Consider the following 17,887-nt stretch of genomic DNA (forward strand, 5'->3'; position numbering starts at 1 on the left):
AAGCAAGAAGGAATAATAAAGAAGGTAAGAAGAAAATGGAACAATAGAGAATGAAGAGAGGGATTTCATAAAAAAAAAAAAAAAGAAAGTAAAAGGTAAATATAGAAAGAGAAGTAGAGTAAGAGAAAGAGCAAGCGAGAAGAGAAAAAGGTGGGAGACATCGAGAAAGAAATTTAAAGAGAAGGCTAGAGATGAAGCGAAAGAGGAAAAGAAGCCGATTGGTCGATCCGTCTGTCAGTCGATGATGATGATGTCATTGATGATGTCATTGTCTGTCCCCAGTCTTGCTGCTTGTGTTTTTCGCGTACACTCGCTGGAGGAGCTACAAGGGCGTGAAGGAGGGCGTGTACCACGTTTCGGCCAATCACGACGCTTGGGAGGACGTGCGGGAAAACGTCCTCAACTACGACGAAGAGGGCGGCGGCGAGCAGGACCAGGTAAACGGGTCGCCCCCGAAAAGTTCTGAAAAAGAGATTAAAAGGACCGGAATCTCTAAAGAAACGATGAGGAAAGAAAAAGCTTTGAAGATTACGGAACAAGAGAGGGAAAAGAGAGAGAGAAACAAGACAGAGAGAGAGAAAGACACGAGAGAGAGAGAGAGAGAGAGAGAGAGAGAGAGAGAGAGAGAGAGAGAGAGAGAAGTGAAACAAGACAGAGAGAGTGAGGGAAAGATACAAGAGAAAGACAGAGAAAAAAGAATGAGATTGAGCGAAAGAAAAACAGAAAGAGAGAATGAGAGAGTGAAAGAGAGAAAGAAATAAATGCACAAAGAGATAGAAAGACAGAGAAAGAGAGAAAGAGGGACAGAAAGAGAGAGGGCGAGACAGACAAAGAGAAGGAGAGAGATAGAGGTATGGAATGAAAGAGAGATTGTGAGAAAGAGAGAGAGAGAGCAAGACATGGAGAAAGAGAGAGGTAGAGTTAAAGAAAGAGAGAAAGAGGGAAAGAGAGAGAAAAAGAAAGTGAAACAAGACAGAGAGAGTACAAGAGAGAGAGAGAAAGACAGAGCAGGTCAGAGAAAAAATGAATGAAAACTTAGAAAGAGAGAATGAGAGAAAGAAAGAAATACACAAAGAGATAGAAAGACAGAGAAAGAGGAACAGAAAGAGAGAGAGCCAGACAGGCAAAGAGAAGGAGAGAGATAGAAAGACAGAGAAAGAGGAACAGAAAGAGAGAGAGCCAGACAGGCAAAGAGAAGGAGAGAGATAGAGGTATGGAATGAAAGAGAGAGTGTGAGAAAGAGAGAGAGAACAAGACATGGAGAAAGAGAGATAGAGAAAGAGGTAAAGGGAGAAAGAAAGAGGGACAGAGAGAGAGAGAGAGAGACAGAGAGAGAGAGAAGGAGAGAGATAGTTAGAGAATGAAAGAGAGTGTGAGAAAGACAGAGAGCGAGAGAGAGAAGCAAGACAGAGAGAGAGATAGAGTAAAATAAAGAGAAAGAGAGAGTGAGAGAAATACAGAGAGAGAGAAAGAGGGACAGAGAGAGCGCAAGACAGACAGAGAGGAGAGAAATAGAGAATGAAAGAAAAATCTATGCAGTTAATATTGAGAGTTGAAGCTTTAACTTTGAGTTAATAGCACTTTAATTTCATTTTTTACACTCTACATTTTTTGTCGATTACTTGAAGAAAAATAAATGAAACAAATGTGTTCATTTCAATCAGGAAAAATGTTAAATGATTATAGATTATTGCGAGTTAAAGCTTTAACTCTTGAGTCAAATGCCTTTTACTTTCATTAAACACATTCTTTGTCTATTACTTGAAGGATGAAACCAAATTCTATAAAAAACATTCAATTCCCAGTATTGTAAAACAGTATGGATTCATGTTAAAATTGTAAACATCGACACAGTTAATTCTGAGAGTTGAAGCTTTAACTTTGAGTTAACTGCACTTTAATTTCATTTGTTACACTCTTTACATTTTTATCTATTACTTGAAGAAAAAAAAATGAAAAAAACGTGTTTATTTAAATAATGAAAAATGTAAAAATATAAAAATGGATGCAATTAATACTGCGAGTTAAAGCTTTAACTCTAATTCAAGTGCATTTTACTTTCATCAAACAAATACTTTGTACTATACTTATTGGATAAAACCAAATTTAAAAAAAAAAAGCATAATATTCTAAAATAGTAGTGATTCATGTTAAAATTGTAAACATCGACACAGTTAATTCTGAGAGTTGAAGCTTTAACTTTGAGTTAACTGCACTTTAATTTCATTTGTTACACTCTTTACATTTTTATCTATTACTTGAAGAAAAAAAAATGAAAAAAACGTGTTTATTTAAATAATGAAAAATGTAAAAATATAAAAATGGATGCAATTAATACTGCGAGTTAAAGCTTTAACTCTAATTCAAGTGCATTTTACTTTCATCAAACAAATACTTTGTACTATACTTATTGGATAAAACCAAATTTAAAAAAAAAAAGCATAATATTCTAAAATAGTAGTGATTCATGTTAAAATTGTAATAATGGATGCAGTTGATATTGCGAGTTAAAGCTTTAACTCCAAGTTAACTGCACTTTAATTTCATTTGTTACATTCTTTACATTTTTGCCTATTACTTGAAGAAAAAATTGAAACAAATGTGTTCATTTAAATAATGAAAAACAGTACTGATTCATATAAAGATTTTAAAAATGGATGTCATTAATATTGCGAGTTAAAGCTTTAACTCTAAGTTACGTGCATTGCACATCCATTAAACACAATGTTTGTCTATCACTTAACAGATACATTTAAATTTTAAGAAAGCATTCAATTCCCAGTTTTGTAAAACAATACAGATTCATGTTAAAATTGCAAAAATCGCCGCAGTTAATTCAGAGAGTTGAAGCTTTAATTTTGAGTTAACAGCACTTTAATTTCATTTGTTACACTCTTTACATTTTTGTCTATTACCTGAAGAAAAAAACTGAAAAAACTGTGTTTATTTAAATAATGAAAAATGTAAAAATGGATGCAATTAATACTGCGAGTTAAAGCTTTAACTCAAATTCAAGTGCATTTTACTTTCATCAAACACATTCTTTGTCAATTACTTATTGGATAAAAACAAATTAAAAAAAAAAGCATAATATTCTAAAATAGTAGTGATTCTTGTTAAAATTGTAATAACGGATGCAGTTGATATTGCGAGTTAAAGCTTTAACTCCAAGTTAACTGCACTTTAATTCCATTTGTTACATTCTTTACATTTTTGCCTATTACTTGAAGAAAAAATTGAAACAAATGTGTTCATTTAAATAATGAAAAACAGTACTGATTCATATAAAGATTTTAAAAATGGATGTCATTAATATTGCGAGTTAAAGCTTTAACTCCGAGTTAACTGCACTGCACTCCGCTTCAACACACATTTGCAAGGATTTGCGGGCGTGTCTCCCCCAGAACGCGTACGACATGGCGGAACTGCAGAAGTCGCTGCAGCCGAGCCCCGCCCAGTCTCTGCAGTACTGCCGGTCCCGGGCCCCGCAGCGCCACCCGGCCCCCCAACACGTCGCGCACCAAGATCCCCCCGGGGCGGCGGGGACCCCGCCCCCGTCGTCCTGTTCCCGGCGGGACGTGCCCCCCTGCCGGCCCCCCGCCCAGGGCCAGCCTGCCCGACTGGGCCGGCGCTCGCTTTCCTTCTCTAGCCAGGACCTGGCCCGCTACCTGTGCGAGATCATCCGCGACGCCGACCGGCACCAGGACTCGGGCCCCTTCGACTCCCTGCGGGTCTTCTCCACCGAGGGAGGGGGCTCCCCGGCCGGATCCCTCAGCTCCTTCAGTTCGGCGGGCCTGGAAGCCGGAGAGGGGGGGCGCCCCGAGACCCTGGGGGACTGGGGGCCCCGATTCGACAAGCTGAGGGCCCTCTACGAGAGGGCCGAGGGCGACCGGCTCTGAACTTCCGGGGGTCCGGACCCCCTCCGTGCGACCGAGGGCCCTTCAATGTGAAAAGCTCTTTTTTATCCGTATGTAAATTCCAAACTGCTGAAAATGTATTTTTGCCGCTCTATTCTTCTGTAGATATTGATCAAACGGCCACTTTATTAGGTATGCGGCGAAGTATTTTTTGGGGTGGGTCACCTTAAAACACTTATAACCCAAGAGTGAAGCGGAAATCCTATTTCGAAACCCTTGCCAGAAGACTGCATTCAAACCTTGCTTTCAAGCTGAAACCCCTAACCCCTGGAAACTCTTAAAACCCTCAAAACCTTAATTCATTACCCAAACCCTAGAAAACGCTTAAAACTCCAGTTAAAGTGGCAATCTTAGTCCACACCCCGAGTTGGAAGACCTAAAAATGCTTTTGCTGGAACCCTAGCCATAACACTTGGAAACCCTACAATCCTTTAAGAATCCTGATTTCAAACTGAAACCCTTGTTCCTAACCTTAAAAATACATTCATACCCTAATTTAAAATCAAAACCCCATAAAAACGCTTTAAAACCCCGGTTAAAGTGGAAATCTTAGTCTAAATCCTGAGTTGGAAGACCTTAAAACTGCTTTCCAACCTTGCTTTCAAGCTGAAACCCCTAACCCTTGAAAACCCATAAAACGCCTCAAAACCCTAATTTACTACGGAAACCCTAGAAAACGCTTTAAAACTCCAGTTAAGTGGAAATCTTAGTCCAAACCCTTAATTGAAAGACCTAAAAACTGCTTTCAAACCTTGCTTTCAATCTGAAACCCCTAACCCCTGAAAACCCTTAAAACCTTAGCCGAAAGCCCTAAAAATGCTTTCAAACTGGCATTAAACCGAAAGCCCAACCCTTGGTAAACCTAAAAATGTTTTATAACACTAAAATTGATCACTTTTTGGAAACCCTAAAAATGTTTGAAAACCCTAGTTTTAAGCCATAACCGCAGGCACGCAACCCTAGTTAGAAGCCCTAAAAACACGTTCAAACCCTGGTTTAGAACCAAAATCCCAACCCTAGTCCTAACCCTTGGGAACCCTAAAGATGCTTAAAACCCTATTTTCAAACTGAAACCCCTTTTGGGGGCCTTAAATATGTTTGAAACCCCTAGTTTTAAGCATAACCCCAGAACAAAACCCGTGTTGGAAACCCTAAAAATGTTTGAAAACCCTAGTTTTAAGCCATAACCCCAGGCACAAAACCCTAGTTAAAACCCTGGTTTAAAACCAAAATCCCAACCCTAGTCCTAACCTTTTGGGAACCCTAAAGATGCATTTCTATAGCGCTCTTCAAGTCAAATTACCATCTACCATTTAGCATCTTGATTATCCTCAAAACGTTTGGAGGCTGACTCCCTATTGGTGTGTGTGTGTGAGTGTGTGTGTGTGTGTGAATGGGTAAGTGTGAAGCCCATTGTAAAGCGCTTTGGGAGGTCTTCAGTGGCTTGAAAAGCGCTATAGAAATGCAGACCATTTACCATTTAGCATCTTGATTGTCCTCAAAACATTTGGACGCTGACTCCCTATTGGTGTGTGAGTGTGTGAGTGAATGGGTAAGTGTGAAGCACATAGTAAAGTGCTTCGGGAGCTTTTCATTGACTTGAAATGTGCTATAGAAATACAGACTATTTTCCATTTAGCATCTTGATTATCCTCAAAACGTTTGGAGGCTGACTCCCTATTGGTGTGTGAGTGTGTGTGTGTGAAGCCCATTGTGAAGCGCTTTGGGAGGTCTTCATTGACTTGAAAAGCGTTAAAGGAATGTAGATCATTTTCCACGACACCATCTAGTGGTCAAATATGACATACTGGGGCTTTCAAACTCCAAACTTGGAAATCTATTCGAAACCCTCGTTTGAAACCCTAACTTCTGCTGGTTTACGAGATCGCCGGTGTGCCTAATAAACTGGCCCGAGATCGGTGGCGACGCGTCAGCGCCCCCCGTCGGCGCGTTTAGGAATCGCGGTCGGGCATCCGGCTACTTGATACCGCGCCCTCGTTCTTTTCTTCATTTGCGCCCCCCCCATGAGAGATTTTTTTTTTTTTTTTGGGTTGAAATTGACCGGGCAGGAAGCGAAGCGCGGTCCAGAATGAGAAACGCGAAGCCGCCGCCGCACGAATACAAAAAAGGACTCAAGGACAGCAAACCGGCTCCATTTTTCTGCTTTTTTTTTTTTTTACAAAAACAAAACGAGGCGCTCGTTTATGTCTTTTGCAAAGATTAGAAATAGGTTTTTGTGTCCCAGTTTGAATTTTGTTTCAATGTCATTTGGGAGCGCTTTTATTTTCATTTTCAAAAGCAGGAGATAACTTTCCCATCATTTTTTATCTTTTACACGGAAGCCGTAGCCTAACATGAACCCTAACCCTTTCTGTAAACCTAACCCTAGACTCAACCCTTTCCCTAACCCTAGCTCCAATTCCATCCCTAGCCGTGATCTTAAAAAGCCTTAAAACCCTAAAGTCAAGTGGAACCCTAGTTGGAAACACTAAAACAGCTTTAACACCAATATCACAAGCGAAAACCTTAGTTTGAAACCTTACTGGAAGGTCTAAAAATGCTTTAAACCCCTAGTTTTGACCTGAAATGCTGGTTAGAAACTATCTAGAAGTCTTATAATGGCTTCAAAATCCCAATATCGCGCAGGACCATAGTCTTGAACCCTTAATTTAAAACCCTATTCAAGCAAAAACCCTAGTTTAACCCTTTTTGGAAGTCCCAAAATCCATTTAAAACCCTAGTTTCATGCTGAAATACTAGTAAGAAACTATCTAAAAGCCTTATAAAGGCTTTAAAATCCCAATGCCAGACAGGACCATAGTCTTAAACCCTGAAAAACCCTTTTCAAGTGAAAACCCTAGTTTGAAACCTTACTGGAAGTCCAAAAATAACATTTAAAACCCTAGTTTCATGCTGAAATACTAGTTAGAAACTATCTAGAAGTCTTATGAATGCTTTCAAATCCCAATTCCATCCCTAGCTGTTAAATTAAAAAGCCTTAAAACCGTAAAGTCAAGTGAAAGCCTAGTTTGAGACGCTTAAACAGCTTTAACACCATAGTTACAAGCCAAAACCTTAGTTTGAAACCTTACTGGAAGGTCTAAAAATGTTTTAAACCCCTACTTTCAAGCTGAAATTCTGGTTAGAAACTATTTTGAAGTTTTATAAAGGCTTTAAAATCGCAATATCAGGCAGGACCATAGTCTTGAACCCTGAAAAACGCATTGAAACCGTTTTTAAGTGAAAACCCTAGTTTGAAACCTTACTGGAATTCCAAAAGTAACATTTAAAACCCTAGTTTCATGCTGAAATGCTGGTTAGAAACTATCTAGAAGTCATATAAAGGCTTTAAAATCCCAATGCCAGACAGGACCATAGTCTTAAACCCTGAAAAACCCTTATCAAGCGAAAACCCTAGTTTGAAACCTTACCGGAAGTCCAAAAATAACATTTAAAACCCTAGTTTCATGCTGAAATACTAGTTAGAAACTATCTAGAAGTCTTATAAAGGCTTTAAAATCCCAATATCATGCAGGACCATAGTCTTAAACCCTTAAAAACGCTTTGAAACCCTTTTCAAGCGAAAACCCTGATGCCAAGCCCTAAAAAAACCTGAAAATCCATATTTCAAGCCTGAACCCTAGTCTGATACCCGAACTGAAAAGTCAAAATCCTACTTTGAAACCCTATTTGGAACCTCTCAAAAGACTTTGAAACCCTCATATCAAGCCGCACCCCTAGTTTGAAACCCGAGTTAAAAGCCCTGAAAAGGCTTCACATCCTAGTTTCAAGCCTAAACCCTACCTCGAAACCTCACAAACCCTAAGACTGCTTTAAAACCCTTAAACCTTTAGTCTAAGTGCCTAGTTGAAAACCTGACAAGGGCCATTAATTCCTCGTTTCAAGTCGGAATTATGGTTTGAAGGGCAAACCCTAGACCAAGCCCAGACCCTAGCCCTAACTCTAACCCCAACCCCTAACTTATCCTCCCAAATACTACCCAAACTCTAAATCCTATCTTAAACCCAGTACCCACTTTAAGGGCCATAAACTGAATCTCCAACCTACTTCACACCTGAAGTTTTAAACAACAATTTCACTGTTTTAAAGCAAGTGTTAGAATCTTCTAGGTTAGGGTCCTGGACTGGAGGGTCCCGCCGGAGATAGGGTCCCGGTGAGGTTGGGCCAAATTGGGTTTTCCACCCAAAAAAATTCAGATTGAAAAAAAAAAATATTTATATATTTGCCTAACCTTTTGCAAAAGACAAAAATGGAAAAACAATAAAAAGAAAGAAAAAAGATGGGGGAAAAAGAAAAAGGACAAAAAAGAAGAAAGAAGGGAAAGATAAAAAAAAGAAGAACAAAGTTTGGCAAAAACAACGAAAAAAAAAGAAAAGGAAAATGGACGGTTTTTGTTTTTGAGGGTAGCAGCAAGATGGCCGGCAATGAGTGAGGCTAATGTTATGTAAGCTAAATGGATATTTCTCTACCTATGAGTATTTTAAAACACAGATGCTTATTTCATCTCATCTCATCTCACCAGCCGTACCGCTTATCCTCATTAGGGTCACGGGGGGGCTGGAGCAGGCAGTGGGCAGGGGGACACCCTGAACTGGTTGCCAGCCAATCGCAGGGCACACAGGGACAAACAACTCATTCACACCTAGGGACAATTTGGACCGGCCAATTCACCTGAAATGCATGTTTTTGGAATGTGGGAGGAAACAAGCACGGGGAGAACATACAAACTCCGCACAGGAAGTCTGGAGCTGGATTTGAACCCACGCAGGAGGTTCCCAAGACATGAACCGTGCCGCACAAGCGCTAACCACTGCGCCGCCGTGCTTATTTCATAGCTTATGCATTTTTGTTGGTGTCTTTGTTTTTTTATAACGAATCAAGCTTTTGCCACCAGGTGGCGCTTAATAATACACTCTGTCCCTTTAGACTTTCACATTAAGGCCGGGGCCTCAAATGATCATCCTGCAGGCTGCAATTGGCCCCCCGTGCCCCGTTTGAGACCCCTGTTATAGCCGAACTGGCTAACTCACCTTCACGAAAACTTGAATCTCATAAAGCAGGGGTGTCAAACTCATTTGAACTCGGGGGCCACACCATAGAACAAACGTTCTCTCGGGGGCCGGACGAGTAGATTAAAGAGAAAGAAAAAGAGAGAGAAAGAAATAAGAGAAAGAGGGAGAGAAAAGAGAGAGGGCGGGACAAAGAAAGAAAAAGAGAGAGGGAGAGAGCCTGAGAAACAAAAGTCTTGAGAGAGGGGGAAAAGAAAGGGAGAGGAAGAAAGAAATCCAAAGAGAAATAGAAAGACAGAAGGAGAGAAAAGAAAGCGCGAAGGGTAGGAAGAGAGAAAGAGAAATAGGTAAAAAAGAAGTTACAGCAAAATAAGTTAAAAGACAAAGAGAGACACAGAGGGAGAAAAGGGGTGGAAAAGAGAGAGAGGGAGAGAGAAAGACACAGAATGGGAGAAAAGGGGTGGAAAAGAGAGAGAGAGAGAGAAAGAGCAACAACGGAAGAGAAAAAAAAAGACACAGAGAGTGAAAGAGACAGAGTGGGAGAAAAGGGGTGGAAAATAGAAACAGAGAGAGAGGGAAAGAGAACAGGGAAAAAAGAGAGAGAGAAAGAGAGACAGACAGAGAGAGAGAGAGAGAGAGAAATAAATAGAAGTACAAGTGTCTTTGTTCGAGGCACCCGGCTTTGGCAACATCAAGTTGCCCTATTTCAACCTGCAGCTTGTTTTTCTCTTGCGCTTCTCTGAGTCTTGTCTCGCAGGCCGGATTCAATCCCTTAGCGGGCCTGATCCGGCCCGCAGGCCGCCAGTTTGGCACCTGTGCCACAAAGGGTATTTATCGTCCAAACTGGCCTGAAAAAGTCGGCCATCTTTTTTGGAGGTTTATCTCCCAGCATGCATTGCACCCGTCTTCGTTTGGACGGGAATGAGCTATTTTTGCTTTCCGTGGTTTCCCTTTTTTCGGGGGGCGTGTTTTGTCACTCGGCCTTGTACAGAAAAGAGATTGTTATTTACGTGATGTGCTCGTCGTCGCCACCTGCCTGCCGAAAAGGAGACGAAGGCAAAACGGGACTCGGGGAAAAAAAGACAAAAGGTTTTCAAGAGTTTGGTGCTTTGTATTTTGCTCTCGTTGGTTTGTTTTTTCAATAAAATCCGTTTCCATGGAAACAGAACGTGTGTTTTTTGTTTGGTAGACACGGTTTAGGGAGAAGGGGGTAGGGTTGAATCATTAACGAGTTAGGGCTAAGGGTTGAATGATTAACGAGTTAGGGCTAAGGGGTTAGGGTTCAATGATTAAGGGGTTAGGGTTAAGGTTATATGATTACCGAGTTAGGGCTAAGGGGTTAGGGTTGAATGATTAACGAGTTAGGGCTAAGGGGTTAGGGCTAAGGGTTCAATGATTAAGGGGTTAGGGTTTAATGATTAACAGGTTAGGGCCAACAGGTTAGGGTTGAATGATTAACGTGCTAGGGCTAAGGGGTTAGGGTTGAATAATTAACGAGTTAGGGCTAAGGGTCTAAAGCTTAACAAGTTAGGGCTAAGGGGCTAGAGTTTAATGATGAACGAGTTAGGGCTAAGGGGTTAGGGTTGAATGATTAACAAGTTAGGGCTAAGGGTTTAGGTTTAATGATTAACGTGCTAGGGCTAAGGGGTTAGGGTTTAATGATTAACGAGTTAAGGCTAAGGGGTTAGGGTTGAATGATTAAGGGGTTAGGGTTAAGGTTATATGATTACCGAGTTAGGGCTAAGGGGTTAGGGTTCAGTGATTTACGAGTTAGGGCAAAGGGGTTGAATGATTAACGAGTTAGGGCTAAGGGTTCAATGATTAAGGGGTTAGGGTTTAATGATTAACAGGTTAGGGCCAACAGGTTAGGGTTGAATGATTAACAAGTTAGGGCTAAGGGGTTAGGTTTAATGATTAACGTGCTAGGGCTAAGGGGTTAGGGTTTAATGATTAACGAGGTAGGGCTAAGGGGTTAGGGTTTAATGATTCACGAGTTAGGGCAAAAGGGTTGAATGATGAACGAGTTAGGGCTAAGGGGTTAGGGTTGAATGATGAACGAGTTAGGGCTAAGGGTTTAGGTTTAATGATTAACGTGCTAGGGCTAAGGGGTTAGGGTTACTGCATCGACTCGCTACAACGGGTCAGGTGTATCGACATTTCGTTCTGTGTACATTGTTACAAAGAATGACGATACAAAGGAAATTATTATTATTATTATTAAAGAGTTGTAGTGAAATCTTCAAGTGTTTTTTTTTCTTTACTGGTCATGTCATTGCTTTTTCTTCACAATAAAGCCAACGGTCTTGATTTTGGAGAGGTGTCGAAGGGTTTACATTTAAAGGGGGGCTTTAGCCAGGCTAGGTTTATTGTCAAGTTCTCTTTCAAAGTTTTAAAGTGTTTTTAGTTGTTTTTCTAAATAAATGTTTTTGCTTTTGTTGCATATACACAAGTCAGGTGTTAAAGGTTGGCGTTAGCCAGGATAGGTTTTCTTCGTCAAAAGGTTTTCTTGTAAAGTGTTTTTATTTATTTGTTTCTCTTCTGGTCACGTCATCGTTTCTTTTCTCAATAAAGTCAATTTTGGTGAGGGTTAGGGTTGGTGTATAGCCAGGCTAGGTTTAGGATTAAGATTTGTTGTAGACAGATTCTCGAGCAAAGTATTTTTCTTTTATGATTTTCTGTTCATGTCATTTTGTTGATTTTGTGAAGTAGAAAAGGGTTCGGGTTAAGCCAGGATAGGGTTAAGGGTGGTGGTCGAGAGGTTTTCTCGAAAAGTTTTCAAAAGTGTGAAACGTTTTTCATGTATTTTCTGGTCATGTTATTCTTTTGTTTATGTTTTTTCAATAAAGTTCTTAAATTTGGACAATGTATCAAAAGATAAGGATGAAGGGTTGGTGTTATGTTAGCCAGGCTAGGGTTAGGGTTAAGGTCTGTGTTCAATTGGGTTTTCTTACAGATCTTTTTTTTCTGTTTTTTTTTTCTAAATCTTTTCTGGTCATCAAATAGTTTTTGATTCCTCAATAAAGGCAATTTTTTTAAAGTATGACAGGTAAGTGTTAAGCATTGGTGTTAGCCAGGCTAGGGTTAGGTTAAGGTCTGTGTTCAATTGGTTTTCTTGCAGATCTTTTTTTTCTGTTTTTTTTTCTAAATTCTTTTCTGGTCATCAAATAGTTTTTGATTCCGCAATAAAGACGATTTTTTTTTTTTTTTTTAAGTATGACAGGTAAGTGTTAAGCATTGGTGTTAGCCAGGCTAGGGTTAGGTTAAGGTCTGTGTTCAATGGGTTTTCTTGCAGATCTTTTTTTTCTTTTTTTTTCTAAATTATTTTCTGGTCATCAAATAGTTTTTGATTCCGCAATAAAGACAATTTTTTTTAAAGTATGTCAGGTAAGTGTTAAGTATTGGTGTTAGCCAGGCTGGGGTTAGGTTAAGGTCTGTGTTCAATGGGTTTTCTTGCAGATCTTTTTTTCTGACTATTTTTTTTTTATTTTTTCCTGGTCATCAAATAGTTTTTGTGTCTCTCAATAAAGACGATTTTTTTAAAAGTATAAAAGGTAAGTATTAAGGGTTAGCCAGGCTAGGGTTGTAGTAAACAGATTTACTTGATATTTCAAAACATTGAAGTGTTTTTTGTTACGTTTCTGGTCATTCCATTGTTTAGTTTTTTCAATCAAGTCAATTGTGTTGATCATTTCTAATGTATAAAATGTTTTGGCCATTGCAACATTCTGTTTTGCCGCAGGGAAAAAAAAAAAGAACAAACTGTCTCACCTGGTCTCAATTAGGCTAGCAAACAGGCGAAACGGCGCCCCGTCCATCAAGAGTCAGTCAAACCGGGACGTTTTGGCATTTTGCGTCCCCGCTTCTTTTTTTTCCTTGGCCCATTTTGAATCGGGCCCCGCAATTTCCTCAGCACTTTCGTGATTCACGCTCGCCGGCGAGCGCCGCGATGATTGGAGTGGCGGCTTCGGGTTTTCAAGCGTTAGCATAACCATGGCGACGACCGAGAAGAGAAAGAAAAATGAAAGGGCAATCGCAACAATCTTTCGGTTTCTTATCCTTTCTTTTTGATCAATTTTATAATTCACTTTTTTTTATAAAATAAAAATGAATAAGATCGATACAAATAAATACACATTTATTTTGAGTTTTCAATAACACCAAAACAGAACTAAAACATATTTTTTCTGAATTAAAAATGCACTCATCTAAACGTTTTAGTTTAATTTTGGTATTTATTTTATTTGATAATTAAAAAAAAACGAAAATCGACTATTTTTTCTAATAAAATAAAAAATTACAATTGAAAAAAAAATCACATTATTTATTTTTTATCCTAAATTAAGTAAAAATAACATAAATCAATCAACGCATTTTCTAATCATGTAAAACGTTAAAAAACAAAATTACAAAAAACAACAAACTGTTTTTGTGCTTTTTCTCCCAGTACAATAGTCCATTTTTTTCCCTTCTACGAGTTCTTCTTGGCTCTTTTCCTGACTCGATAAACGTGAAACGTTTTATTGTGAAAGATTCTTTTAAAGAAGGCGACGTATTCCGGCGAGTCCGTCTTGACCGCGTCGCAAAATCTCGGGTGGGCGGCGGCCTCCAGGTCCGCCTCGTTTGGACCTTCGCCGTCCATGATCTGATTGGACGAACAGAAAACACAAACGATGAATGATAAATGCCCGTTTTTGTCCCTTAACGTTCCTGTAGAATTTGCCTAAAATCCCATTAAAATACATCTCCGAAGTCAAATTGAATGCTGTTCCTGAATCGTTGGGAGATAATGGACAAGATTGGTCTCTTTCAAAATAATCATTGCAAGTGCGAGTTGGAACACACAGAAATAGTCTTTTATTCTGAATGTTCTTTTGCAATCACATGCCTGCAGATGAGTGTTGCGCGGGCATCTTAGCTGGAAAACATCTGAGACAATAGCTAGAAGCCTTACCTGGTCCCAGGTCAAATTTGAAAAACGTTACATTGCATTTTACACATTTTTCTAAAGGTTGGTTTAGATGTTTCCAAAAGTGGCCCTTTCGAGACGACCAGTTTACAACTCTAAAACCGTCGCAAAGAAGTATTTTACTTTGACCAACATTTTAGATATCGTGGAGCAGCCCGAGCAATATGCCCCAAAATATGTCAAACAAGATGCAGGGAGTCTTGGCGTGAGAGGGAGAACTCGTTTTATTATCTTCATCAGCGTACCAAACAGAGAGATCTCATTCGTCTTCAGAGACAATTGGCTTTTTATATCCTAATACAACATTTCGCCTGTCGCCCTCGCACGTGTTTACCTCAAAATGCACGCTACCAGACAGAATGTTTTGTCCTCTTCAGATTCAGATGTACTTTATTGTCATTCGTGTACACGTGTATACAGAACGAAATGTCGATACATCTGACCCGCACAGTTTCTTTGAACGTCAGCCGGGATAGATAAGATTAACCGTGTCTTCGTCAGAATTTTAGCGCAGCAGTTCGTCATCTCGCGGTTCGATGCCACTTCCGGTTGTTAAATGGTCCAGTTTATTGTCCAGAGAGCGAACGTTGGAGAGAAAAATGGATGGGAGAGGCGTTTCGCAGGGTTTAGCCTTTAGCCTAGCTGTTAGCCCGTCCCGACGACCTCGCTTCCTCGTCCGGCGGTCACGCCGCTGTCCTGCCGCTCTGCTTCGCTGCTTTGTAGGCCGCTGGGTCTTGTCGACATAGCAGTCCGTGGCTAATAAACACTCCCGAGTGGTCGTAGCACCGAGCGCTTGATGTCTGGATGATCGCATATCCAGCAAAAAAAACTGCGATCGTATCTTAATCTGCAGTTCGAGCCGACTTTGTGCGCCGTCAAAACCGAGTCGAAGACTGGGTCTTATGGCCGACGTGTAAAAAACTGTTGCGAGTCGATGCAGCCGCAGCCGAACGGGGGCGCCGCCATATTTCGACTTCCCCAAATTCCAAGAACTGTTGACCGCATGTTCCCCGCCAAGAAGAACTTGGCAACGAAGCATGTCATTTTTGGGCAGCCCAAGGCGATTATTAATAACATTCGCTGACATTTACACTCGGGAGAAACAAGCCGGGAATTTCCCGTTTTAAACTAATGCGTTCTCCTTATGTCAAGCCAATAATCCACAACATAGGCAATATGCAAGAGTTGTAAATGTTTGACATCTCTTTCCAGATGCCAATTGATGATTGTGCACACTTGCGCATAAAAACGAGTCACGAATCGTGTTGCGTACATTTATTTTGAATACACCTCCGGAAAATGGTATAAAATTATGTTGGGGATTTTAATGGCTAACCAATGTATCAATCATCATTCGAATCAATTACTACTGGCTCAAGATATAGGAAGCTAAAAAAGGCAATCTCAGATTTATTATTTAGAGAGTTTATAGGCTAATTCAGACTGTGGACTGTGAAAAAATAGCCTGCTATTGGCGGAGAGTGGTGTCAATGAAAGGAATATAGGCTAACGACCGAGTTGGGAATACATTTTACGAGTCTGTTTTTCCTCAAAGGGGAGATTGTAACTGCATGTGCCACTGGAAACAACTGGACATTTAAGTTGTAGAAATCTGGAGGCTTGCGCCTTACTGAGATTCAAAGATGGATGTCACTTCATTTTTTACGCCTTAACCCAGAAAAAACTGAAAATGTCGATTATTGGTCCAGCTCACTGTCGTCAGTTGTTTTCAAACACTACCCTGAACCTAGACAAATGTAATAGCACCGACAGTGACTCGGTCAAAAATCTAGGTGTTATATTTAATCCTAATCTGTCGTTTCAGTCACACGTGAAAAATATGACTAGAATAGCTTTCTACCACCTCCGTAATATTGCAAAGATTCGTTCGATGCTGTCCCAATCAGATGCAGAGGTTTTAATTCATACGTTTATGACTTCTCGGCTTGATTACTGTAACGTATTGCTTTCTGGTCTCCCGATGTCTAGCATTAAAAGTTTGCAGCTGCTTCAGAATGCGGCAGCTAGACTTTTGACTAAGACCAAAAAGTTTGAGCATATTACTCCTGTATTGGCCAACTTGCACTGGCTCCCAGTCCACTTAAGATGTGACTTTAAGGTTCTCTTATTAACATATAAATGTTTGCATGGGCTTGCACCCTCTTATCTCTCTGATTTGATTTCCCCCTATGTTCCTGCACGGAGTCTGAGCTCGGAAAATGCCGGTCTACTCGTGACTCAGAGAGCCAAGAAGTCTGCGGGCTCGAGAGCGTTCTCCATCCGGGCCCCGGTGTTATGGAACGCCCTGCCTCCGGAGATAAGATCTGCAACCTCAACGGAAGTTTTTAAATCGAGGCTTAAGACACACTTCTATTCCAAAGCTTATGATTGCTGCCCACCTCATATTCTGTATTGTCCTGTCTTTTTCCGACCGCCTGCCTGGTGGTGATACCAAGGAGAAGGACTATTTGAGTTGATTTAGCGGACCAGCGTTTGACCTGAAGCATGTGAACGCCTGCATGGACCAGCTGGCAGAGTTGGGAAGCTGCGTCGTGGCCGTCATAGACTTTCTGGACTAGTGTACAGGCTGGGGGTGTCGTTGCTGTCATGCACTTTCCGGACATTTTCAACATCTTACCTAGTTTTTACTATTCTGTGTACAGTAATGCTAATTGTGATTCCCCCTGGTCAATCCTGGAAGTGTGATTACCACATGTGAGGTTATTTCTCAAGGTTTCTCTTTTTTCCTCACGCTGAGGTTTTTGAGTTGTTCCTAGCCGCATGCTGGTTTAGGATCAGGTAATTGTGCAATTTTGTAATTGTAATCCTGTGCAGTCCTTTGAGACATGTTTGTGATTAAGGGCTATATAAATAAATGTGACTTGGCAATGTGACTAGATTGCTACAAGGAATGTCCAATAAAGCAGAAATGCATTTAGGCAGATTTGTTTTTTTAATTTGTTTGCATACTACAAGGAATGTCCAGTGAAGCAGAAATGCATTTAGGCAGATTTTTTTTTATTTGTCAGCATCATCGTGTGTTTTGGAGTAAATGTTTTCCACAGTTGGCTTCACTGGGCGGTCCTGGTTGTAATGGCTCCTCGTTTGCGGACAATCAACTTATTTGACTACGGCCAGCGGACATCATTGGTGAGTTATACCGGGTTTTATACTTTTCAGGTTTTTGGACTGATGGTGATGTTTCTGTGATGAGTACATTTTGAAATACTCATCATTTCTTGAATATTAAGACTTCCAAATGATACGTGATGTATTTCGGTGACATGGGACAGACACCTTTTCGTTTATCAACGTTCCGAGAAGATTAAGGGGGTAATCGACGTTATCGATTGGTTGTTGCAGCCCTATACATATGTCCCTATTCAATTAGGCATTTTTCGTCTTCTAGCCCGGAAAATACCCGAAAAAGTCAAAAAGGTAAGCACTGACGTGTCCGTTGTCCAAGTCGAGCAAGTCCCTGAGCCGACATCCTCGCCGGTGTCCTCGCTCGTAGCAGATGGAGTTCTCCAAAACCACGTAGTCGGCGCCGAAACCCCGTAAAATGGCGTGGACCTCCTGAGGAGAGCGACGGGCGTACACCTGGTACACCTGGAAATCACAATTAGTCACCAAAAAATGGAAACAATTGTCTTCATAGTCTTATATAATATACACACGTTTATTTGGTTGCATTCCTTAAAGCCAGCTTGTTGTTTTCTTTCTCAAGAGCGCATATAAAATGTCATTTTATTTTTAAAGGCTGCGCTTTTATTCTGAAGGCGTCTCCGACTCTATCGTTTGTCATTTGTTGGATCATAAATTCGTCCGATGGCTTTTGTGGCGTTTTCGAATTGTCACCAGCATGAGTACCAATTTTCGGAGCAGACCTTATTGCCTCGCCCCAAAACATAAAAACAAGATGAAGGGAGATCTTCACGGGAGAGGGAGAGCCGTTTATTTATCTTTGTCCAAAA

At 40.6% G+C, this 17,887-nt stretch overlaps 2 protein-coding genes across 5 annotated transcripts in view; one reads left to right on the forward strand and one right to left on the reverse strand.

Annotated features, from left to right (window-relative positions):
- Nucleotides 1–4,160, forward strand: part of LOC148366663 (neural-cadherin) — a 345,561-nt gene extending 341,401 nt beyond the window's left edge. Inside the window, exons 37-38 of the mRNA XM_088333456.1 lie at nucleotides 283–437; nucleotides 3,405–4,160. Coding sequence (XP_088189582.1) covers nucleotides 283–437; nucleotides 3,405–3,899 — 650 coding nt within the window. The 3' untranslated portion in view covers nucleotides 3,900–4,160. The remainder of the gene's footprint in view (nucleotides 1–282; nucleotides 438–3,404) is intronic.
- Nucleotides 4,161–13,346: 9,186 nt separating this feature from the next.
- Nucleotides 13,347–17,887, reverse strand: part of dpy19l3 (dpy-19 like C-mannosyltransferase 3) — a 57,145-nt gene continuing 52,604 nt past the window's right edge. For all 4 annotated transcript variants that reach the window (XM_088333459.1, XM_088333460.1, XM_088333457.1 and 1 more), the window contains exons 18-19: nucleotides 17,364–17,522; nucleotides 13,347–13,589 (exon numbers count right to left, since the gene is read on the reverse strand). In XM_088333459.1, coding sequence (XP_088189585.1) covers nucleotides 13,416–13,589; nucleotides 17,364–17,522 — 333 coding nt within the window. In that variant the 3' untranslated portion in view covers nucleotides 13,347–13,415. The remainder of the gene's footprint in view (nucleotides 13,590–17,363; nucleotides 17,523–17,887) is intronic.

This window comes from Urocampus carinirostris, chromosome 4 (genome assembly GCF_059441175.1).
Source record: "Urocampus carinirostris isolate Australia breed hairy pipefish chromosome 4, RoL_Ucar_1.0, whole genome shotgun sequence".
NCBI classification, from domain to species: domain Eukaryota; kingdom Metazoa; phylum Chordata; class Actinopteri; order Syngnathiformes; family Syngnathidae; genus Urocampus; species Urocampus carinirostris.